This window comes from Pseudoliparis swirei, chromosome 20 (assembly GCF_029220125.1).
Source record: "Pseudoliparis swirei isolate HS2019 ecotype Mariana Trench chromosome 20, NWPU_hadal_v1, whole genome shotgun sequence".
In the NCBI taxonomy this organism is placed as follows: domain Eukaryota; kingdom Metazoa; phylum Chordata; class Actinopteri; order Perciformes; family Liparidae; genus Pseudoliparis; species Pseudoliparis swirei.
In genome coordinates, this window is record NC_079407.1 from 3,785,138 (window position 1) to 3,809,015 (window position 23,878).

Genomic DNA, 23,878 nt, shown 5'->3' on the forward strand with positions numbered 1-23,878 from the left:
TTACTTGGTCTGAGGAAATATTAAAATTTTATGAGATAGGATTTTAGAGTTTTCTTAAGCTGTAAGCCATAATCAGCAATATTAAAAGAATAAAAGGCTTGCAATATTTCAGTTGATTTGTAATGAATCCAGAATGTATGACATTTTTGTTTTTTTAATTGCATTACAGAAAATAAAGAACTTTATCACAATATTCTAATTTTCTGAGACAGTCCTGTATATATATATACACACTACCGTTCAAAAGTTTGGGATCACTTAGAAATGACTTTATTTTTCAAAGAAAAGCACTGTTTTTTCAATAAAGATAACATTAAATTAATCAGAAATACACTCTATACATTGTTAATGTGGTAAATGACTATTCTAGGTGGAAGTGTCTGGTTTCTAATGAAATATCTCCAGAGGTGTATAGAGGCCCATTTCCATCAACTATCACTCCAGTGTTCTAATGGTACATTGTGTTTGCTAATCGCCTTAGAAGACTAATGTCTGATTAGAAAACCCTTGTGCAATTATGTTAGCACAGCTGAAAACAGTTATGCTGGTGATATAAGCTGTACAACTGGCCTTCCTTTGAGCTTGAAGTTTGTAGAACAAAATTAATATTTCAAATATTAATCATTATTTCTAACCTTGTCAATGTCTTGACTATATTTTATATTCATTTGATAAATAAAAGTGTGATTTTTCATGGAAGACACAAAATTGTCTGGGTGATCCCAAACTTTTGAACGGTAGTGTATATACTGTATATATATGTCAGAGGATGTAAGAGTGTCTCCTCCTTTCCTTGTCCTTGTTGCTTCAGCTCTTGAAGGTGAAGTTCTTTCTCTTTTCTTCCTCTCTCCATTCAGTTTGTAAAACCCGGGTGGCCCACGGCTCCCTTTCCCACGAGGTGAGTGCCTCGCCGGTTGTTTCCACTGACTCTCTTCCTATTTCCTTGATTCCTTAATGCCGTGGCCGTGTTGCAGATGTCTCTGGTCTTCAGCGGCGGCGGCCTGGCGGACATCCGTCCTCCCTGCGTCCTCCAGAGCTTCGTGAACCACGGCGCCGTCCTGCACAAGGTGTTCGTGGTGGGAGACCGCCACTTCTGCGTGGAGAGGCCGTCGCTCAAGAACTTCCCCTCGGGCCCCTGTGGTCAGTGCCTTTCCTTCCTCCTTTCCTTCCTCCTTTCCTTCCCCCTTTCAGTGTTGTCCTTTCTTTTTAACTATTCCTTGTTCTTTAGCTTCTTCCGCTTCCCTTTCCTTCTCTTTACTTCCTTGACCTTTTTGTTGTCATTCCAATTCCGGCTTCTCTTTTCCTTTCCTCCCTTTCTGTCTTGTCCTTTCCTTTCCTTTCCATCGCTTCCCTTCCTCGTCCTTTACTTTCCTCTCATTTTCCTTTCCTCACATTTCTTTCCGTTACTTTCTTGTCTTTTTTGGTTTTCCTTCCCTTTTCTGTCTTGTCCTTTCCCATTATACTCCCTTCATTCCCTTTCCCACTTCGTCCTTTCCTTCCCTCTTCTGCCTTGTCCTTATACTTTTCCACTTTGCTTCCCTATACTTGTCCTTTTACTTTCTTCTCCTTTCCTTTCATGCCCCATCTTTTCACTTCCTTGTCCTGTCCTTTCCTTTTCCTGTCTCCTCCCTTCCTTCCATTTCCTTTCTTGTCCCTTTCCTTCCTTCCTTTCCCCTTTCTACCTTTCCTTTCCTGCCCAACCCACCGTGTCTTACCTTGTTGTTCTTTCCTTCATCTGTTCTTTCCTCTTCATCCGTGACGTCTCTCCATCCAGACAGGAAGACCATCTTCTTCAACAGCCACCTGGTGTCCAAGCCGGATTCGAACTCCGACCTCACAGCAGTGAGTCATAACACCGTGCCATACACACTCTCACATTGAGGTCCTCACGTTGAGGTCCTCGCATTGAGGTTCTCAAGTTGAGGTCCTCGCGTTGACGTCCTCACATTGACGTCCTCACATTGAGGTCCTCACATTGACGTCCTCACATTGACGTCCTCACGTCGAGGTCCTCACGTCGAGGTCCTCACGTCGACGTCCTCACGTTGACGTCCTCACGTTGAGGTCCTCACGTCGAGGTCCTCACGTTGAGGTCCACCCTAAAATGTGTCCCCTCTTTCCCAGCTGGACGAGCGGACGGCGTGCCGGCCTCCGCCCAGCTCCGAGGCCGTGGCGGCGCTGGTCGGAGAGCTGCGGGTCCAGCTCGGCATGGCCCTGTTCGGCGTGGACCTCATCGTCAGCATTCACACGCACACGCCCATCGTGATCGACATCAACATCTTCCCAGGTATGGCGGCGGCGGCGGCGGCGGGCGGGCGGGTGGCGGCGGCACGTGACAGACCCGGTGGCGTGCACTCTAATGCTCTCTCTCCTCTCTCAGGCTACGAGGGAGTGCCCCAGTTCTTCTCGGCCCTGCTCAGCCACATCGAGTCCGTGTTGGACCAACGCCAGGCGAAGGACTCTCCTCGCTCGGCGCAGACGGGAAGTCCGTCTTCGGGGCCGTGACGTCACCGGCCCGTTTCGCCCGGTCCGTCGGGACCAAACTCCGCCTCCGTTGAAACTCGTTATTTATACGTAGCCCGTGACGCCTGACGAATGACGAGGAGAATGTCGAAGTGCCTCGAAGTGATTTGACCCCGATGACACACAGAATGTTTTAATACACTTTCTGTTTATTGATTGAAGCGTAGGAGGAGATACAGCAGGCACAGTAATATTACAAATGGTGTTTTTCCTTTAATCTTGTTTTCACTCGTCATCAACCCCCCCCCCCCCCCCCCAGAGACATGTCCTCCATCATTCTTTCTTGCTGGCTTGTAAGATACATTTTGTGGAAAATTGTTTTTGCACTAATACAAAAAAAGAATGAAAACAACAATACATTATGTTTTCTCCCCCCCTCCCCCCTCCCCCCAACCACCCCCTCTTTGGAATAGACGTAATGAGTTCATCAGTGTTTACACAAGTTGACCGAGCCGGTGTTCAGATACAGACGTGTGTTTTTGTTAAATCTTGGCTGGTGTAGAAAAAAGAGAGATTACATATATCCGCTATTACGAGTATTCTACGATGCATTTTGATAACATATTAAAATACATATAATTCATCATTTGGCTAATTATTGCATTCGCATGTGCTGTGGTCTGTATGTATATATATATATATTGTGTTATTGCAGTAAAGTGGGCCTCCCCAACGGTTTTAACCCTGTACGTCCTGCATTTACACCCTGTGTCCTCATGGGGGCGCTGCTGCTTCATGAATGTTCTATGACCTTGGCTTACAGACCTTGATATCTTGATATTTACATGAACGACACGACACCACTGAGCATTTACCAACGCTATAGTCGGCGTGGCTGTTACCAAAAGACAAGAAAATGGCTTTAGTGACTCCCTCTTTCCTCGTCTCCTCCTTCCTTGGCTTGTTAAGATAAAGAGTGCAAAGCTGGCTGAGAACCCGGAGTGACACTTTTAGACCTCGTAAGCTCTAAGTTCATTGCATCCCGTGGCCCAAGACGGACTTAACGTCTGACCTGAGGTCAGCGTCCCCCTGGGTCGTCACAAACAGTCTGGGTTTAACAGTGCGAGAGCCAAATGAAACACACTAAAGGAATCACGATTTACACCCATGTAGAAATATATCCGTCCTACCCATCGTTAACAGTCGGAACAGCGGGAACACGCAGTTATTGCACAACATATATAAATATATACGCATATATTGACGAACGCATATTACTTATTGAAGGGAATCTAGTTTTTTCTCCATGGAGGATGATTCCTTCAGAGGAAAGAAGCGCCGCTTGCCCGTGCACCCTCACATCTCAGAGATGATGAAGATGATGATGATGGTGGCAATCTGCGGTCAAAAAGTAACCTTTGACTAAAAGGTGCTGGAGGCTTTGCATCGATGGCGTCTTTACAAACCACCTGACGGCCATGACAACAGCATCGACAGGGACTGAGACGGGGACACGAGCGGAGATGGACGCAAGGAGCTTTTTTTGGGGGGGGGGGGCGGATAATGCGTCTCTTTTTCCTCGGACGCGAGGAAAGGGTGACGACTTTCTCCAGGTCATACGAACGCACAAAATCAAACAAGTATGTACAGTTTCTACTATTGGCCGTTTACAGATTCACGTCCGAAGACATTTTTCGGGGATCTGAAGGCTGTGAAATGGGAAATGTGTGACTGTGAATGGGTGAAAGGTGTGTGTGTGTGTGTGTGTGTGTGTGTGTGTGTGTGTGTGTGTGTGTGTGTGTGTGTGTGTGTGTGAGTGTGAGTCTTATCCTCGGTGAAGCTCCCTCAGCTCTGCAGCGACTTTACGCAACTCTGCTTCAATCTCCAGCAGCTCCTGTGGAACGAAGACACGAGAACAACAAGACAGCCTGTAAACAACAGATGTTTACATCTACCGAGCAAATCTACTGGACATAAACACATTTACTTTTTAATTTCTCTTTCAACTACCGCCCACATATTGTTTCAAAAAGGGTTCAAACTAAAATAGCTTTTAAAATTTGCTGCATTCTGGGTATGCAAACCTCATTGTTTCATATGTATATATATATACATATATATATATATACATATATGATTATATATATATACAAATACTGTACGTATATATACATATATGTATATACATATATACATATATGGATATAATATATACATATACATATATATATACATATATGTAATGTATATGTACATATATATATAACACCATGCTAGTGAGCTAATGCTAACGAAACGCTGACGTTTTTTTAGTCAATTTTTACAAATGTAATTTTTTAAATATATTTTCAATTAAAATTAAAACAATGTGACCCACCGTCCCACCTTTAACTAAATTGCGTATTTAAAAGAAATTAAACTTTTTAATTGTCTGACATCATCCGTGTCACTTGTGTCAAGGGGCCGTTCCACAGGAAGGTGCGGGGCTTCACCTCTAGTACACTTGCACCGACCTACCTCCCCTTCGTCTTCTCCGGCGTCGCCCTCCTCGTCGTCGTCCTCCTCCTGCCCCTCGCCGTCCTCCCTGACGTAATCGCCCTCGTCATCCTCGTCTTCGTCATCCTTCTCCCGCTGGCGCTCAAACTGCTGCGTGGCTTCGTCGCTCGCCTTCTCCATCACTCTCTTCTGCTGCGGCTCCTTCACCTCGGCCGGCACCTCCTCCTTCTCCTCCTCCTCCCCCTTCTTCCTCTTCTTCTCGACCTCGTTCTCTGTTTTCTTACCGGGCCCCTTATCGCCCCGGCCCCACTCCTTCTCCTCCTCCTCCTCCTCCTCCGCCGCCCTCTGATCCGAGCCGTCCTCCTTCTCCCCGCCTTGCGTCTCCTGCTCCTCCTTCACCCGCTTCATCTTCCTGACCAGTTCGTCCAGCTCCTCCTGCTTCTCCTGCCGCTCCCTCTCCTGCTCCAGCTTGCTCTTGCTCTCCTGCTCCGTGAGCAGCTCCTTCAGCTCCTTCTCCACCTTCTCCCTCTCCACCATCAGCTCCACCTCGCTCTTCCTCCTCTCCTCGATCCTCTGCTTCTCCTCCTCCTCCCCTGCCGGATCTCCCTCCTTCCCGTTGTCCTCCTTTTCCTTCTCCTCCTCCTCCTCCTCTTCCTTCTGCTCGGAGCCCTTCTGGGCCTCCCTCTCCTTCACGGCCTCGTCGCGCTTCTTCTTCAGCTCCTTCAGCAGTTCTTTGAGCTCCTCGTCGTTCCTCTCCTCCGTCCCCTTCTTGGTGATCTCCTCGGCCAGCAGCTCCTCCAGCTCCTTGGCTTGCTCCTCCTCGTTGTCCCGCCCTCTGTCTTCGATGCGTGGCTCCTCCATTACCTTCCTCTCGGCGTCGACCTCCCCCGTCTCCTTCGGGGTGGCGTTCACGTCTCTCTCCTCCTTCGCCTCCTCGTCCCCTCGCTTGAAGTCGCTCTCGTCGTCGGCCGGGTTGTCCTCGTACCGCTCCTTCCCGTCACCTCGCTCCGTCTCTGAAACAACACGACGCGTCACTTCTCTCACGAAAACCTGGAGCACCTATCTCCTCGTATAGGATACACTGAGCGCCTATCTCCTCATTTAGGATACACTGAGCACCTATCTCCTCATTTAGGATACACTGAGCACCTATCTCCTCATTTAGGAGACACTGAGCACCTATCTCCTCATTTAGGATACACTGAGGACCTATCTCCTCATTTAGGATACACTGAGCACCTATCTCCTCGTTTAGGATACACTGAGCACCTATCTCCTCATTTAGGATACACTGAGGACCTATCTCCTCGTTTAGGATACACTGAGCACCTATCTCCTCATTTAGGATACACTGAGCGCCTATCTCCTCATTTAGGATACACTGAGCACCTATCTCCTCGTTTTAGGACACACTGAGCACCTCTCTCCTCGTTTAGGATACACTGAGCACCTATCTCCTCATTTAGGAGACACTGAGCACCTATCTCCTCGTTTAGGATACACTGAGCACCTATCTCCTCATTTAGGAGACACTGAGCACCTATCTCCTCATTTAGGAGACACTGAGCACCTATCTCCTCGTTTAGGATACACTGAGGACCTATCTCCTCATTTAGGATACACTGAGCACCTATCTCCTCATTTAGGATACACTGAGCACCTATCTCCTCATTTAGGATACACTGAGCACCTATCTCCTCATTTAGGATACACTGAGCACCTATCTCCTCATTTAGGATACACTGAGCAACTATCTCATTTTTTAGGGACACACTGAGCACCTATCTCCTCATTTAGGATACACTGAGCACCTATCTCCTCATTTAGGATACACTGAGCACCTATCTCCTCATTTAGGATACACTGAGCACCTATCTCCTCATTTAGGATACACTGAGCACCTATCTCCTCATTTAGGATACACTGAGCACCTATCTCCTCATTTAGGATACACTGAGCACCTATCTCCTCATTTAGGATACACTGAGCAACTATCGCCTAGTTTTAAGATACACTGAGCACTATCTCCTAGTTTTAGGACACACTGAGCACCTATCTCCTAGTTTTAGGACACACTGAGCACCTATCTCCTCATTTAGGATACACTGAGCGCCTATCTCCTCGTCTTAGGATACACTGAGCACCTATCTCCTTGTTTTAGGATACACTGAGCACCTATCTCCTCATCTTAGGATACACTGAGCACCTATCTCCTCATCTTAGGATACACTGAGCACCTATCTCCTCTTCGCTCTCTCCTAATGGATGAACTTTCATCTCTCCATCACACATTATTAACTCTGCTTCCTCCCCGGAGTCTTTGTAATTTGTGATATTGGGCTATATAAAATAAACGGAATTAAATTGAATTAATTCCATGGTGAAAATAGATAAATAAAGGCAACGCTGAATCAGTCGCTCGGTGTTGTGCGTGTCGCGGTGTGTTGGTGCATTACCGTCGTCGGTCAGCCTCTGCAGCTCCCTGAGCAGACCCTGATGTCTTTGCACTTCATCGAGTTCCTCTGCGGAAACACACACACACACACACAGACACACACACACACTTCAATAATACAAAAAGGACCACCCAAAAGATAAATAGGACGGCCATCGCAGAATAAATCAGTTTTGTTGTTGTTGATTCAAATAAATAAATAAAGACAAAAGACCAAACAATGTGTCATTTTTTACAATTTTAAGTTTGTCAATCAAACATTTTAGTCAGAAAACAACAAACAAAGATAATTAGAGGTGTCACCTGCCAGCTGTGGGCCACACTCGTGCTGCGGCCCGTCTTCATTCAGAGTCTCCTGGATAATACATTCAACCTATACATATATATATATTTATATAAATATATATAATAAAAGAAAACAGACACAACTGTTTGAGACATTTTTTTTTTTTTAAAGAGAAGAAGAAGAAATTTAACAATGTGGGGAGATGAATAAGAACTTGTTTTCTGACCTTTGCATCGTCGAGGGGTGAGGTCACCGGCCGGCTTCCCACTGAGGCCCGAGGACGGAGAGAGAGAGAGAGAGAGAGAGAGACAGAGGCGATGGAGAGACGAGAACACGGATCAGTACGTTTAGCATACCTGGCACCACGGAGGAACTGCGTGGGTCGGAGCTGCTCCCTCATTAAGGGATAAGCACACAGCTGCAGCCCGGTGAGGCCACTCAGAAAAGAAGCTTAACACACCCCCCCCCCCCCCCCTCTGTCTCTTCAGGATGCAGATACTCTTTTAGTAAGCAAGCCGCCATCAGCACCCTTTTCTCACAGAGATACGTTGAAGCTAACAGGGAACTAAACGTCCGTATAGATCACAGCCCCCACCCTTTAAAAAAAAAAAATCTTGTTGTTATGTCACAACACACGAGATACTTTATATTAATATATTTTATATTCATCTCAACATGGGATCCAAGATGCCAACACAGTTCGGGGCCTTCACTGACTCTGCAAATGTACACAGCGAGATCAGATCAGAATCAATAGGACTAATAGATACCACGCCCCCCCCCTCCCTTCTCTCTCTCTCGACAGGTGAGCTCTGCATGTCTATGTGATGATGTGTGTGTGTGTGTGTTTGCGTGTGTGTAAGCTGGGACACCCTGGCCTCACAATTAAACCTGTGATCTGGCTCTGGCTGCCCAAATAAATCCTCAAAGCATCTCTCCCAAAACAATAATGTTGATACAAAAAAGAGTCAGGACTATATTTCACATCGATGCACAATAATGACATTATTCATCATTTTGTAGTTTAATTGCAGTGGCAGGTTGGGGGTATGAGACTATTACAGTTGCTGGTCCTGTGAACTTATTGTGGGCGTGGCTAGACAGTGCCCGTCTCCACGCACTGACAGTCTGCTCTATGTCGGCTGTGTTGATGTTATAACACCGCGCGTAAGACTCGTTATTACCATATTTTCATATCCTCCCGTCCCTCTGATATTAACCCTATCCACCAGCGGTCACGTGGTGTTTGTCGCTTTTATTTAAAACAAAACTAATGGACACGTTTTCTCCGCAGCTTGGGCACACGTATGTCTCAGTGCAGCGCGCGCGCTCATCACACGTGCGCCTTTCCGCTCACCTGCGCGCAGCGTCAATTTCGCATTTCATGCTCATTTCGAGAGGAATTTGTGAATACGCCAAAAAATAATAAAAAATACGTTCACGGTTATTAAAAATGTCCACCGGCCAGCAGCCGCAGCGCGAGTCCCGACAGGCGCGCGCGGAATTACGCAACGCCGCTTTATTTTAGCCCAGTAAAGTCATAAACCCCTGGAGGCTCGCGCGCTAGAAGCGAACATCTTTATAAAGTCTCATTGTGATGCGTTCAAGGCCGCGACCATAACGTGGGTTACATGCCGGTTAAAAAAAACCAATAACAGGGGAATAAAGAGGCGGTGTGGCGCGAGGAAGACGAGGCTCGTCTCCGGCTTAGCTACTCGTATTTTTGAGCCGTCATTTCACACACACACGCACATGCACTTTCTGTGTTTAATGCACGTGATAAATAGCCCACTTACCCCCGACGGCAGCCCAGAGAACAACCGCGGCTATGAGAAGTCCCATAGGATCCAGAGAGAGAGGTTCCTGCAGGAGATAACCTTGAAAATAACGGACTGGATCCTCTTCACATGCCGAGCCGAGCGAGGTGGAGCAGTGTGCGCGCGCGTGCGCGTGTGTGGTGTCAGGTGGCTTGATACCAGATCAGAGCCCAGACCCTGTCAAGGTGCCAGAAACGTCCTGCATTTAAGAGTGTTACCTAAATGTGTCTTATGTGATGCTATAAGTATGTTTATGTTTCTCTCTCGTGTACATTAGTATATATAATGTATATAAATATATAGTGCAATGTATTATAATTAATAATAATGTACTGTATTTGTTAATGAAGCACTTTTAAAATCAGATGTTATTTTACAAAGTGCCCTGACAGAAAAAGCTAAATCACAGCAATATTTTTTTTAAAGCCCAAATCAGGTAGAATATAAACACTGAGGGAAACATTAAACTCATTATCTGTAATCTCGCTCTAACCAAACCCCACTAAATATGCCCAGAGAGAATATTATTACAACATCTATTATACCAGAATAAATAAACATCCATTACCTCCCCTGGCTGCTAATTAATTTCCACAATTACATTAATTATTGATTCTGGTAATGTACCACAAATTAACAGGCGTGTGTGTGTGTCACCTCTGAAGCACTATTTGTTTGTTTTCCTGTTCTTCCTCCTCAAGGTCTCAAAGTATTATAATACTAGTAGTTATAAAGTGTTGGCCAGTAAGCAATACACGAGGCAGAAAGTAAACACTTTTTTATTGGTTATTCATTATTGCAGTTCTCCTCGTGACGCTTGGGGCGTAAAATTCACCCAAATAAAACATAAATATATTTACAGTGACAGTAAACTGCAGTGTTGAAGGTCTGCTCCAATGCCTTAAAACATCGATGCACTCCATTAAATTAATGTAGAGAACATTATGAGACCTACCTATTTGTCTTAAAGGGGACAGTTCACCCAAAATAAAAAATATATATATCTTTCCTCGTACCTGTAGCGCGCTTTAACAATTTGAACTTATTTGGAAGTGTGCGTTTCTCTCTATAATGGGACGAATAAAGACATTTGAAAATCTCAACATTGAAGTCTCTTTCCAGAAACCGTGACGCGAGGCAATCCACCGACCTCGTTGTGAGCGGCTTCATGTCTAAACTATTTTCTTTTCTCCACAGTCCCTTTAAAGATCTACTTCCTGTCTGGACTTGGTGGCGTTGGATGAGAGCTGGCTCTCTGGGCTTTTACCCGTGTCATCTGGTTCTGGGGGCGGGCCGCGGGGGTCGACTGTGCTGGTTGGGTCCGATGTATTTCAGAGGTGAGTACTTTGGGGCCTCGATGACCTCGAGGCCCAAATAAGGCTGCAGGGCCCGGGGGACACGCACCGCTCCTTCCTGGGGAGGAAGACCACCACATGAGACGCATCATTAATAACACGGATGATAAGTAGCTTCTGAAATGTCATAAATATAATCTAAAATAATATATAAATATGAAGAAAAAAGTCAAACATATATTTGTGAAATAGCCGGGCTTTTTGGGTTGCAGTAAATTCCATTTTATTTTATTAATAACATTTTATTTGTTCTAGTATTAAAATGAAATGCATCAATAAAAAATAAAAATAAATATATATTACACATTGTTATAGTCCTTTCTTTTGAATTACATAATTCAACACAGGAAAAAAAAATCTTTATTATATTATATTGAATAATATATTTATTATTATATTCAAAGATATTAATGCTTCGTGCAAAGTTCTAATGGGCCACGATAGACATCTCATACAGGTAATAAAATGTCAAATTAGTGGGTCATTAATAATAATTAAGAATCAGTATCAGAACAACCACGGCATCTTTTAACCAGTCAACTAAATTGACCTCTATTTTCTAAAGCAGTTAAGAAGTTGGGGTTTTGTGGGACTTTTTAGGAGCCCTTGTTTTACCCCGGGAACATTTTTTGGGGGAGTTTTTCCTGATCCGATGTGAGGTCCTGGGACAGGGATGTCGTATGAGTACAGATTGTAAAAGCCCTCTGAGGCAAACTTGTAATTCCTGATTTAGGGTTATTCAAACTGAGCTGAAGTGAAGTGCGCCCCCATGCTGGAGTCTCACTTTGGTCTGGTGGGTCTCCAGGATGGCGATGATGGTTCTGGGGACGGCACACGCTGTGGCGTTCACCTGGAGAGAAGAAGAACAAGACGTCACGCTGCGGGCGGCGAAAAAACACCGGCGGGGCGCCTCCTCCTCGCCCGAGGAGGTCTCACCGTGTGGGCGTACTGCAGGCCGCCGTCCACTCGTTCGTACAGGATGTTGAGGCGTCTGCTCTGGTAGTCGGTGCAGTTGGACCCGCTGGAAATCTGTAGGGGAGACAGCTGAGATCAGGAGCAGCAACATACAGCAAGTCAAGCATAGTTTTGTAAAAAAATAAAGTCTGTTATTGTCTTCTTCCCCCAGTGGAGAGGAATGACAGTCAATAGCGTCGTTATATTTACCATGGACCTTCTTATTCTACATAAGTTATCGTCTCCCCTTCAGTTCTTACAGCTACATTTGACCCTCACACCATCCTGATCAGACACGCCACAGATTCCTTCTCCACAGCCATAATGTGAGAGACAATAAATGAACAACGGGACTAAAAAAGAAGATTTTCCAGCAAAAGACGAGAGAAACACGGAGGTTGGTAAAAACAAGCTGCACAGAGAAGTTACGGACAGTTTCTGTCCGTTTGTTATGTCTTCAAATGTCGACTTTAATTCTCAGGGTGAGAGGAATGAGGAGGTGGGACTCGGCTGCACCAACAGACCTTTGACTGACAGCGTGTTAGTGTGTCTGTTCATGCACACCCTGCAGCAAATATCAACACAAATCAACACCTTGACATACATTACAGTTGTGTAGCTGACGGAGTGGGACTGACCTCTCCGTAGCTGTCCCTGCCGGGCATCCAGGCCTCAATGTCGTACTTCCTGTGTGCCGGAGGACCCAGTTCCTGTGTCGGCATGTCCAGCACTCTGAAAATAGAGCCGTAACTCACACACATATTCTAAATATCATGTAGTAGATGTATGAAAGAACAGGGTCACTTAGATCGTGACTGTGTGTGTCTGTATTTTCTAACCTGTAGTGTAGTTCCAGTGCAGAGAACATCTCCTTCTGCAGAGCGATGAACTCCTGCAGCAGCTGAGCGCTTTCCTCTCCCGTCTCGTCCGCCGTCACCCCGAACATCTCCACCTGCACAGACGGTTCACCGCGAAGATCGTTCACTTCATCGTGGAGGAGGCACAACAACAAGGTGCAGATTTCCACCGAGCAACTCGGGTGTGTGTGTGTGTGTCCCCGTTGTGACCTTGTTGAAGTGGTGCACTCTGTAGAGGCCCCATGTCTCTCTGCCCGTGTCCGTCTCCGCTCTGTAGCAGGTGCTGCTGCACACCGTCCTGCAGTGACACACGGCACGTCAGCTAGAATCACCCCGATACATCTGTAGCCCGCCAGGAGTGAGGGGTGAGGGGTGAGGAGTGAGGGGTGAGGGGTGCTTCTCACCTGGCAGGCAGGTCCTTCCAGCCGACTGCATGATCCATGAAATATCCTGGACGAGAGAGACACATCAAGTAGCTACTAAATACACACACGCACAATGGATGCTCCTTTTTCTTATTTATGATTCAAACTCATAGTGAAACATCTGATAATCATGCAAAATATTGCATGTTATGTCACATGTTTTTTTTTAAAAACAGCATTACCATCATCAGCAACTGGGAGATCTTTTAAAATAACCCAATATAAATCTCGATGTTCCAGGTCCGAAAAATGTGTATATTCAACATCTTTGCAGGTTTTTTATGTTGGTGAGAATTACAATAAACTATAATACCACCCCCCCCCCCACCCCCCAAAACGCAACCATATAAGCAAAAGTTGATAAACCATGTGGTGGCCGCTTCACAACGTCACACTAATAAGACTCACCTGCCACTCCGACCTCTCCGGTCCCCGCCAGGTTGAGGTCTGGGAAGCGAGCCTGGTCCAGGGAGTAGACCTGAGAGCGATGGGCGTTGGGCTGCATCCCACAACCCTCCTGGAGAGAGAGAGAGGAGGGGTCAGCGAAAGTGGGACACCGGAGTGGCATTCAAAACCCTTTTATTTTCAATATTTAATCCAGCATCTGCAATGATTCAGTCTTTCTACTCACAAACACGGCCCCCATCATCACGTCAGGCACCACCATGGGAACGAAGCCCTGGAGGGGGTCAGAAAGGAAGTGTGCGCTCCAGTAACACAATACGTTTTGAAAACTTTGAGGACCGTTCTTTCCACACACACACACACACACACTTACCCGTCGCTGCAGTGTGTCCAGGGCAAAGTTCTGGAGGGCCGTCTGGAGTCTGGCCCCGGCTCCCCTCAGATAGTAGGACCTGTGGCCTGAGACATGAGCCAGATGCCTGCGGGGAAGAAAATTATGGAAAATTGTTAAATACTACGGCATTAACATATTTATACCCACTGAACTGTCATCGTCTGTTCTGCTTCATTCAGGTGAACCGAGGGTTTAATTATATCGAGCTGCAACTGGAACAAGTCTGCATGGAACCACCACCAGTCGTCCTCACCTCTGCCGGATGAGACCCAACTCCTCTCCCAACTCCACGTGGCCTCTGGGCTTGAAGTCAAAGACTACAGCCGAGAGAGAGAGAGAGAGAGCAGATTATGAGGCGTGTCATCTCAAAATCACAAAAAGGGGTGAAGCAACTTTAAAAAATATATATTATTCACCTGGTTTCTGTCCAACCAGCTCCACCACCCTCGCCTGGCTCTCATCTCCCACTGGCTGAAAAAAAGGAACTTTAAGACACTCTTCACGAACCTTTCTTTTAAAATTAAAATAATAATAATAAATGATAATATTAATAAAATAATATATTTACTCGTTTGAGTCAAAACAGCTTCGAGAAAAAATGTAACATTTAACGAATAAATAAATATCCTCTGTGTTTATGTTCTATCTTTTATCCCACAAAGTTTCTGAGTAAATTGAATTTGCCAGGCTGAACACGCGTGTGCCGTCCTCTTTGGATATCTTTTTTTTTATTTTTTAAACGTCTCCACGGTTTTTTCTCTTACCTCACATTGCAATGAATTGTGGGTAGTTCCCTCGGGCAAAGTTTGCATCTAATGCTGACTTACGGAAAGGGTTCATAAAGACCGGGGACAGAACTAAACCCTGAGATTGGGCCACAATTCACAGAAGGATGTGTGTACATATGTGTGTGTGTGTGTGTGTGTGTGTGTGTGCGTCCTCACCACGTCAGGGTGCGAGGTGTTGGGCAGTCGGAGCGCTCGCCCGTAGTGCTCCTGATCCAGCTCCGTCTCTCTGGGTTGGAGTAGATTCAGTCGGCTGCGGATCTGGCGGCCGTGCTGCAGAGCGCGGGTGTACTCCGGGAGCTGCGATGGTGGACAACAAGCTTTCAGAACGGTTTCACAACGTAGATTTACCACCGACCGGTTCACAAGCATCAGAGTTACATTTCTTAACTTACGTCACCGAGGGCTTTCTTGTCATTCTTGGCCTGTGAGGAAACATCATTAAAGTCAAAAAACTAAACAACCTCTATCAGATGAGTGACCAGAGCTGTAATAACCTTCACTGACCACTAGTGCTCTGACTGTGTTACTGACGCTCCTCTTCTGCTCCTCCAGCGCCGAGATCTCCGTCCTCACTGCCTGGAGCTCCTGCCACACACACACCTGCAACGTGGACACACAGCCGATCAGTCAGAACCACAGCGGGTTCTCCGCGGTTCCCTTTAAACACACGTTTACACGTTCCATGACAATGCTCGGAGTGGCTACGCGTTTGGGTTCGCTCATCTAGTCTTTGTTTGGTTCATCTTCCTATTTATTTATGTTCAATATGATAAGAGTGTGTGAGCAAATCGAGAATCACCAACCAGCCGAGTGAAATGTGTCAACACATCGGACCAATATAGATTTAGTTTGTTTTTGTTCCTTTATTTCCATGAAGGAATAATGTGCTGATAGTTAGTATCCAAACATCTTAATAACTACTTTATGACAAAATATATAACAAATTGGAAATGTCAGTCAGCATCCATTCAATCCTTCTGTCCATGGTGTGGTAATGGTCCCCACGCCACTTAAACATTTATTTAGAGACACAGAGTGTGACGCTTGAAAACGATTTATTTAAATTGCTGAATGGGGAGAGTTTCTGTGTGAGTTTAAGGCACACACTGCACGTAAGAGCAGGATGTGTGTCACCCCAAGGTAATTAAGATAGGATAGGATATTACTTTATTCATCTTAGTGAATTTAGTGAAGCAGCAGCAAACATGTTGAACAGTCAAAAAAACATCAGAAACAAACACATATTCAATAAAGAGTATTTCTATATGTATATAGTATTTCTGTATCAATTAGGGCACACTGAGTGTGTGTGTATTCCTTATACGAGACACCAATCACAGCCTAATAATTGGGCTCATTGCAGAACATTTATATCATAGTTAGATGAGCACGCGGCCAGCTGTCCGCCCCCCAGAGACTTAACTTAACTCACACAAAAAAGGACATTTTGCTGAGGAAACACTCACAATCCTGCGGACGTCGTCCCCTCGCAGGTCTCCCTTCCTGTTCTCTACATTCGCGATGACTTTGTCTGTCTCCTCGCACACCGCCCTCATGTCCAGCTCGGGCTTGTCGCTGTAACCTTCGCGGACGTGCTCGTACAAGCTGCTCCGGGCTCCGTGCGACCAGCGCTGCGGGACGTACACGCGTGCCCTCTGCCGCGAGCCGCGTCTGGCCGCCGGCTTGAGCCCAGCAAGCGCAGGGACTCCGTATCTCACGACCATGCCGATGCAGGTCGCCATGTTTGTCTTCTGGTTGGTGTTGCGTTCACAGTGCCTGGGAATAATCGGAGTCGTACTCTGTGTTGTGGGCTCCTCGGTCAGCTTTTTGCTATTCTACTTCAAACGACGTGCGTTTTGAATACAATGTTATAACGTACATTAAATTACAATAACACTTTATACATTTCTTTGCCTTCATTCCCTGTCTTTTTTTAGCTGCTCGTGGAGCCCGGGAGCTGTGTCAACTGTGAAAACGGTCGTAGTTGCCATGAATGCACCACGAATGCGGAAATGATTGTTTCGGAAATGAAATAACATTTTTAGTTTTTATTTCATCTAAAAAAATATATACATATAAATAATACTGTATGTAACGGTTATCACATAATGTCAAATAGGTGAGCGGGACATTTATTTTTATTTTCCAGTGACAGAAAACGACTCAAACAAATCGTCACGAGCCAAAGGTCAGCCAATCAGGAGAGCGGAAGTTGAACATTGCGGTAATCCGGTTCAGACGTGACAAGTGCGGCCGACTGAACCTGGACCCGGTTCTAATATTCCGGTATATTCTCCTGAAACGAACCCTCTTCGCCTCACGGCCGAGCTGGAGGCTCGCGGAGGACGCCACGGTGGACTGATGCGTGTCGTTGCGACGGGGAGCCGCGGTGCAGCGGGAGAAGCGTTCCTTTGTAAGCTAGTCCGGTCCGTCAGTTGGTAACCGTTGGTGATGTTGCACGGCTTCGTGGTCCCCAAAAGGCCCCCGGGGCGAGCCCGTTACTGCTGAGCCCCGGAAGGACCGAGACACTCCGATGAGAGCGAGGAGAGCCCCCCGAAGCTTCTGGTAGCACACCGGGCCGCGGTTAGCCCCCCCCCCCCCCGGCCCCCCTGAACCGCATCACACCGATTCCTGTTGAGAGGGAGACCCCATCAGCCTTCACGGTGGAAACGAGAAGAAGAGCAAAGGTAAGGAAACAAGGGAATGGGGTCAAGCTGTAGGATACATGTCCCATCACCTCTTACAATTAAATCAGCATTAAATTAGTCTGGGAAGCCCAAAAATAGAAGCATGATGGAGATGATTCATATCTGGGTCGTATCTGTTTACATGTCTGTTACATGGAGGCCGAGCACGCATAAAGGTCAAAGTGCACGTCCCGGCCTAACGATGTTCTGCCCTTCAGATGAACGCTGTGCGGGGCGGGACGGTCACCTGGCGTCCCCAGCCGTGGAAGGACGGGGACGGGGGAGGAGGGGAGCCTCTGTCGGACAGCGACTCGGAGGAGGAGGACTTCCCCGACGACAGCACCACGCCGCTGGGAGACTACATCACACATGGTGGGAGAGGGGGTGAGAGAGGGAGGGAGAGAGAGCGGCCCTGCCCCGTCAAATACAGACTCAACCCTCCTCTTTTCCTCTCCTCTCTTCCTGCCGTGTGTGTGTGTGTGTGTGTTTTAGGACTGAAGCAGCTCCTGGATGCTCAGCAGCTGTGTGATGTCACTCTCCTCGTCGAAGGGAAGAAGTTCATGTGTCACAGGTATGATGGCGGCTGTAATAAACAGAAAAACAATACATTAAACGGACAAGTTTTTATAAAAGAACCACCCAATATTTCGTGGAAATGTGTCCAGAAACGAGTGTCTGCCCCCCCCCCTCTCCCTCCCCCTCCCTCCCTCCAGAGTCCTGTTGGCGGCCGTGAGCCCTTACTTCCGGGCCATGTTCACCAGCCCTCTGGTGGAGTCCCGCCTCACCGAGATCCGGCTGGAGGAAGTGACGCCGTCCGTCATGGAGACCGTCATCCAGTTCGTGTACACCGGCGAGGCGGGGCTCTCCCTGGACACGGCCGAGGATCTGTTCGTGGCCGCCAACCGGCTCCAGGTCATGCCCCTCCAGGACCTGTGCTCCAGGTGAGTAATGAGACTCCGCCCACTCCTCCTCTCCACCACCATCTGCCTGATGGATCGTGGAGGTCTCCATCGTGGAATATGCCTACTATGAACTATTCATACACTCTGTCATATTCATTGAATGTATTTTAACTCTAAATCTGTCCTTCTGGTCACATGACATCTATTGCATCTGTCCATCCTGGAGAGGGATCCTCCTCTGTTGCTCTCCTGCAGGTTTCTTCCCTTTTTTTCCCCCTGAAGGGTTATTTGGGAGTTTTTCCTGGTCCGATGTGAGGTTTTGGGTCAGGGATGTCTATGTGTACAGATTGTAAAGCCCTCCGAGACAAATTTGTGAAATTGGGCGATACAAATAAACCGAATTGAATGAGGAGCACGTTGACGGCGTTATCTCTCCGCCTCTCACCTCCTCTCTCCTCCTTGCGGCCAGGTTCCTGTTCGAGCACCTCTCCGTGGATAACTGCCTGGGGATGTACTCTCTGGCCCGCTCTCACCACGACCAGCTCCTGCTGCGCGCCTCCCTGCGGCTGGTCGCCCAGCACTTCCCCCGCGTGGCCCGGCAGAAGGACTTCCTCCTGCTGGACCACGGCACCCTGGGCAGCCTCCTGAGCTCCGACCGCCTGGGCGTGGACTCGGAGGCCGAGGTGTACGACGCGGCGCGCCGCTGGGCCGAGCACCGGCCGCCGGACCGCTACGCCCACATGCCGGCGCTGCTCCGCCACCTGCGGCCGGGCCTGCTGTCCCAGGAGGAGAGCCGGCGGCTCCGCCAGGAGCTGGGGGCGGGCGAGGGCCCCGGGGGGCCCCTGAGGCCGCGGGAGGGCATGTTCGAGAAGAAGATCGTCTGCGTGGACCTGACGCCTCGGGAGGAGGAGAACGCGGCGGCGAGAGACTGCACGGTGGACTGCTTCGACCCGCGCACGGGGAAGTGGGAGAAGCTGGCGGCGCTGGGCTCGCTGGTCAGCCCCGGCTGCGCGGCCGTCGGCGACCGGCTGTTCGTGGCGGGCGGCGTCCTGCGGTCGGGCTCCGTGTCGGCGGCCGTGCACGAGTACGACGCCGTGTCGGACCGCTGGATCGAGCGGCCCTCCATGGCGCAGCCGCGGGCGATGCTCGGCCTGCTGGGCTGCGGCGGCTCGGTCTACGCCCTGGGGGGCAGCAACCGCTCGGCGCTGCTGGACTCCAGCGAGACCCTGGAGCTCGCCACGCTGCGCTGGACCCCGGGGCCCCGGCTGCCGCTCCCGCTGCGCGCCTTCGCCTGCGCCGCGTTGCGCGGCCGCCTCTACCTCCTGGGCGGAACCACGCTGGAGCAGAACCGGGCCGTGGTCCACTCGGGGGTGCTCATCTACCACACGCTGACGGACTGCTGGACGCGGGTGGCCCTGGACTCGGGCGCCACCTGTCTGGCCGGCGGGGTGGCGGTGCGGGGGGGCGTGTGCGCCATCGGCGGCTACATGAGGGACACGACCAAGTTCCTGGACGGGAACTACACCAACCTGGAGACGCTGGACGCCACCGGGCGCGTGCTGTTCTTCAGAGAGGGCCGCGGGTCCGGGGCGGAGCGGGAGGTGACGGGGGGCGGGGCGGTGGTCACGGCGGAGCAGCGGGGGGGCGCCGGCGGCGGGAGCGACCGGGCGCCGAGCCCCGTGGTGTTCCCCGGGCTGCCGCGGCGGATCGCGGCCGGGGGCGTGGCCAGGTGGAAGCGCAGGATCTACGTGCTGGGCGGGGAGAACGGCTCCCGGTTCTACGACAGCGTGTACTGCTGGAAGCCCGGCTGGCGCAGCTGGGTCCAGAGGCGCGAGAAACTCCCGGGGGACACCGGCGGCGTGAGCCAGTTCGGGTGCACCACGCTAAAGTTCCCCAAGAAACACATCCTGTCCCGACTGAGACTCGCCAAAGACAACTGCAAGAAGGCGGCCGACTAGCTCCACGGGGACCGATGGGACCCGAGTCATGTGACGCAGAGACGGGCGCCGGGCCCAGTTTGACCTCGCGATGGGCCAAAGGGTCAAAGGGTCAACGGGAGGGCCCAGATTAACCCTACGATGGACTGGATGCAGGGGGATCGTATAAAATGTAACACGGAGAGTCGGGAGTGGCGCCAGAATCCGGTTGAACGCGTCATGCAACACGCACCTGAATGTGACCCAGTCCACTACATAGAACTGGAGAGAGAGAGAGGGAGAGGGAGGGAGAGAGAGAGAGAGAGAGAGGGGGAGAGAGAGGGAGAGAGGGATACTTTTTTTAATGCATTGTTTTCATAAAGTTTCATATTACCAGCTTCTTTTTTTTGCTGACGTAATGTATTTGTTTCCATTCATTTAAGGTTGTTTTGAATGCTGTGAATTTTCTCAGCAGCGTTTAGTTTAGACACAAGGAAACCGGCACATCTCTGACTGTCGGACTTCATCCCCCTAAACCCAGTTGTCGTTGTTGTTGTTCTTTCTCACGTGGGCCTGTGATGCTACACTTGAGGGCTCCTGAAATACACGGTGAAGACGTCCTGTGTGTTCTCTCATCTCATTGGAGGACATCGGTGTCATAACCATCAGTGGCTCATTGGTCCAGGTCATGCTGTTGTTGGAAGGCACTTATGAGCTTAGAGCGACCCGTCAAAGCCCGAAAGTGACTGAGGGTGTTTATATATATATTTTTTTAATAAATTGAATCTTAAATTCAGATTCAGAGGTGGAAGCTTGCACACACATGTGGGCGTATTGTTTATTTACGTTCTGTTGTCCTCTTATTTATTCACATTGATCAGATCACATCAAAAACTACCACACTGTGGAAGCACCCTTTTCTTTTTTTTTATTTAGAAAATCGCTGAAAGATTCCCGTGACATTGCAAGGAATGTGTTTTTAATTGCCAGAACGCAGCAGGGAGTTCTTTTAGTTTTGAGTTTTGGGGAATTTTCTCACCATCTTAACAAATTAGCCCAGATGTTAGAGTTTAAATACCGTGACGACGTCTTTAGCTGTATGTGCAGAGCGGATGAGAAGCAATAATATGGTGAGGAAGAAAGTATTTTCCCCATAAATTGTGACCGACGAGACGAGTGAAGCCTGATTCATGTCGCTCCTGCAAAAAAATACTAATTTTCTTCGCTGTGTGGTTTACCTCATAATTCAGTTTAATTTGTGAAAGATTTAAAACTGGGATCTCTTGATTGTGATCTTGTGATTATTTCAGTCGGTTCACAAAGAACCCAGATCCTCACTTTGGTTGCTGAGCTTCAGTTTGTGTTTGCAAAACAAAAAAACAACAAAAGTTGTGCTCGCGCTGCAGGGCTCCACCGTCGCCGTCGCCTGCTTCCCATTAGCGACATTTTTGAGAAATTGTGCAACAAGCCTTTTGTTTTGTTACATATAAAAGGAAATGGTGACATATATTTGCGAGGTGGACATCCCGTCGTCATCGCACACGCCACATTTCAATGTTGTGTCTTCGTTACTGAAAATGGAAGGTGATAAAAATAATGTAAATATTATTTCGACAACCCGCCGTTGTTTATTTCCCCATTTCCAGTAACATGCTCCGAATCTTCACCCTGAAAAGTCCAATGAGGTGTGTGTGTGTGTGTGTGCGCGTTTTCTACACCGACATGTAAATCTGTACGAGCTCTTATTTGCACAGGTTCAGAGAAGTGAAGCTGCCCTCCTTTGTGGATCCGCTCTGCGAGATGATTAAAGGACTGTTTGCATTACGCTGTTGCCACTTCATTTATTTTATTTATTATATATTAATATTTATTTATATATATATATATACACACACAATATGTTAGCTTATTACTAATGTATTGACCGATAATAAGATGTAGAAATAAATGCACCAGATGTGGTTGAGGTCATTTAGATCATGTCATACTTTGTCCACCAGGTGGCGCCACCAATCAGATTTAGTTTCACACTAAAATGTGCCCAATTTGTTATATTTATATTTAGAAATCATGCAATCAAGCAGGTGTATTTCAAAGTGAATTATAGGTTTGTCAGAAATACTGCTCATTACCTTTTGGATGTTAAGAAGAAACACGATATGGTGCTTCCTTCCTAAAAAGGGCCAAAATAAGGCAACATATTGAAACTTAAAACAATATTTAGTCTGATCAATACACCCTAACCCTTCACTTATAATTAAAGGGACAACGCTCCTCAGCGACTTCCCAACAGGAAAGAGATTAACTTTATTAAAATATATATATTATATATACATAATTTATAATATATATATAATATAAAAAATAATATATAATATATAATACTAATTCCAAAGCATAAAGTATAACCTTAAATGACACAAATAAATGAGACAATAGTTTGATTAAAAGGAATAAACATGTCTTCAGTTTAAGCTGCGTTCACTTGCAGCATGAGAGTATTGAGAGTGTATGCCGGCTTATATTTTGACCGTCGTTCTTTTAAAAGCATATTCATTATTTAAAACTCAGCGTAAATGCACATATGAATATAACACATTGCCATGACTTTTGGGAGATAAGTTGTTTTCCTTGCCTGGAAATAACCATTTACAAATTCTCTGACTTCCAGGTTTTCCATGAGCGTAAGAACCCTGTAAAGTACACGAGACCATTTGGAGGAGGGGCTCTGATCTGAGACTGCATTAACAAAAAAATGCTGAATTGTTTTTTCAGCTCCATCGTCTGGTGTTCAGCCTCCGTCCGTCCAAAGAGGAGAGGCCGGATCTGGACTGGGAGCAAGAGAAGAGGAGCCGAGAGGATGAGGGAGGAGGAGAATGGCGACGCAGGTAGGAAACGAGTGAAGGACGTCTTTGTCAAACGGAGGAGGAGAAACGCACCAACTCTTTTCTCTCTCTCTCTCTCCTCACGCGTCTGTAATGCAGAGTTCACGTTTCATCTGGTTAAGACACCATTACCGGACACGGTTACACGTGGATTCGATCTGCGCTCGCCTCCGAGATAAAAGGTGAGAAATTAAGAAAGTAAAGTGGAATTTGGACGCCAGGTAAACTCAATAAAGTCTCGAGTAGCCCGACGATTCTTTTGCCCGAGTGCTTTTTGAATCTTCGGCTCGAGAAATCAATGAAACGGATGAGTCACTTCGTTAGTTAACGTCGGAGAATAAAGTGCACGTCGAGTTCTTCCGAGGCTGCATAAACTACATCACTCATTAAGTAAAGATATGAGTTGGCAAGAGATTAAAATGAATTTAAATGACTTGCATTTCTGCCCCATGTTGTAGTCTTTGCTTTTTTTGGCCGTTGACAAGCATCAAAAACCAAACGCGCCGTCGCCTCGTCAGACACCAACACGAGCCGGGGGGCGATTCAGATTTCCAGTTTTAATCATCACGTCTTTTTTTTTATTTAAGCAGATATTTTTCCCATTAGCATTGTACATGTCTGGAACCTACAGAGTTCTCCCATGAATACCCAACGATCCTCCCACCTCCATGCAGAGATTCAGCATCATTTATCACATCGGTCCTTTAATGTCCAGTCTGTCAGTTTGCAGGGGGGGGGGGGGGAGGAGGAGGGGATCCTAGAGTGAAGAGTCAGAGCCGTCACCAGGCACTGT

General features: G+C 47.6%; 4 protein-coding genes across 6 annotated transcripts in view; 2 read left to right on the forward strand and 2 right to left on the reverse strand.

Moving 5' to 3' along the window:
• Nucleotides 1-3,107, forward strand: part of LOC130210982 (inositol-tetrakisphosphate 1-kinase-like) — a 25,665-nt gene extending 22,558 nt beyond the window's left edge. For all 3 annotated transcript variants that reach the window (XM_056441538.1, XM_056441539.1, XM_056441537.1), the window contains 5 exons: nucleotides 858-898; nucleotides 975-1,140; nucleotides 1,775-1,842; nucleotides 2,125-2,287; nucleotides 2,381-3,107. In XM_056441538.1, coding sequence (XP_056297513.1) covers nucleotides 858-898; nucleotides 975-1,140; nucleotides 1,775-1,842; nucleotides 2,125-2,287; nucleotides 2,381-2,505 — 563 coding nt within the window. In that variant the 3' untranslated portion in view covers nucleotides 2,506-3,107. The remainder of the gene's footprint in view (nucleotides 1-857; nucleotides 899-974; nucleotides 1,141-1,774; nucleotides 1,843-2,124; nucleotides 2,288-2,380) is intronic.
• LOC130210984 (cilia- and flagella-associated protein 251-like) lies at nucleotides 2,651-9,538 on the reverse strand. The gene is made up of 5 exons (XM_056441540.1): nucleotides 9,497-9,538; nucleotides 7,927-7,967; nucleotides 7,416-7,481; nucleotides 4,981-5,972; nucleotides 2,651-4,357 (listed from the first exon to the last, which is right to left on the reverse strand). Exons 4-5 carry the CDS (start codon nucleotides 5,818-5,820, stop codon nucleotides 4,289-4,291), a joined length of 909 nt encoding a protein of 302 aa, XP_056297515.1. The 5' UTR covers nucleotides 5,821-5,972; nucleotides 7,416-7,481; nucleotides 7,927-7,967; nucleotides 9,497-9,538; the 3' UTR covers nucleotides 2,651-4,288.
• Nucleotides 9,539-10,280: 742 nt separating this feature from the next.
• On the reverse strand, nucleotides 10,281-16,496 carry sars2 (seryl-tRNA synthetase 2, mitochondrial). Its single transcript, XM_056441536.1, has 16 exons — nucleotides 16,162-16,496; nucleotides 15,200-15,295; nucleotides 15,088-15,117; nucleotides 14,852-14,992; nucleotides 14,324-14,378; nucleotides 14,161-14,224; nucleotides 13,887-13,992; nucleotides 13,740-13,787; nucleotides 13,517-13,625; nucleotides 13,088-13,133; nucleotides 12,894-12,981; nucleotides 12,666-12,778; nucleotides 12,465-12,558; nucleotides 11,809-11,901; nucleotides 11,657-11,722; nucleotides 10,281-10,930 (listed from the first exon to the last, which is right to left on the reverse strand). The coding sequence occupies exons 1-16, from the start codon at nucleotides 16,435-16,437 to the stop codon at nucleotides 10,790-10,792; spliced, it is 1,566 nt and encodes a 521-aa protein (XP_056297511.1). The 5' UTR covers nucleotides 16,438-16,496; the 3' UTR covers nucleotides 10,281-10,789.
• A 157-nt stretch (nucleotides 16,497-16,653) lies between these two features.
• On the forward strand, nucleotides 16,654-22,024 carry si:dkey-260j18.2 (uncharacterized protein LOC325231 homolog). The gene is made up of 5 exons (XM_056441532.1): nucleotides 16,654-17,382; nucleotides 17,601-17,754; nucleotides 17,875-17,953; nucleotides 18,096-18,323; nucleotides 18,754-22,024. Exons 2-5 carry the CDS (start codon nucleotides 17,601-17,603, stop codon nucleotides 20,240-20,242), a joined length of 1,950 nt encoding a protein of 649 aa, XP_056297507.1. The 5' UTR covers nucleotides 16,654-17,382; the 3' UTR covers nucleotides 20,243-22,024.
• The last annotated feature ends 1,854 nt before the right edge of the window (nucleotides 22,025-23,878 follow it).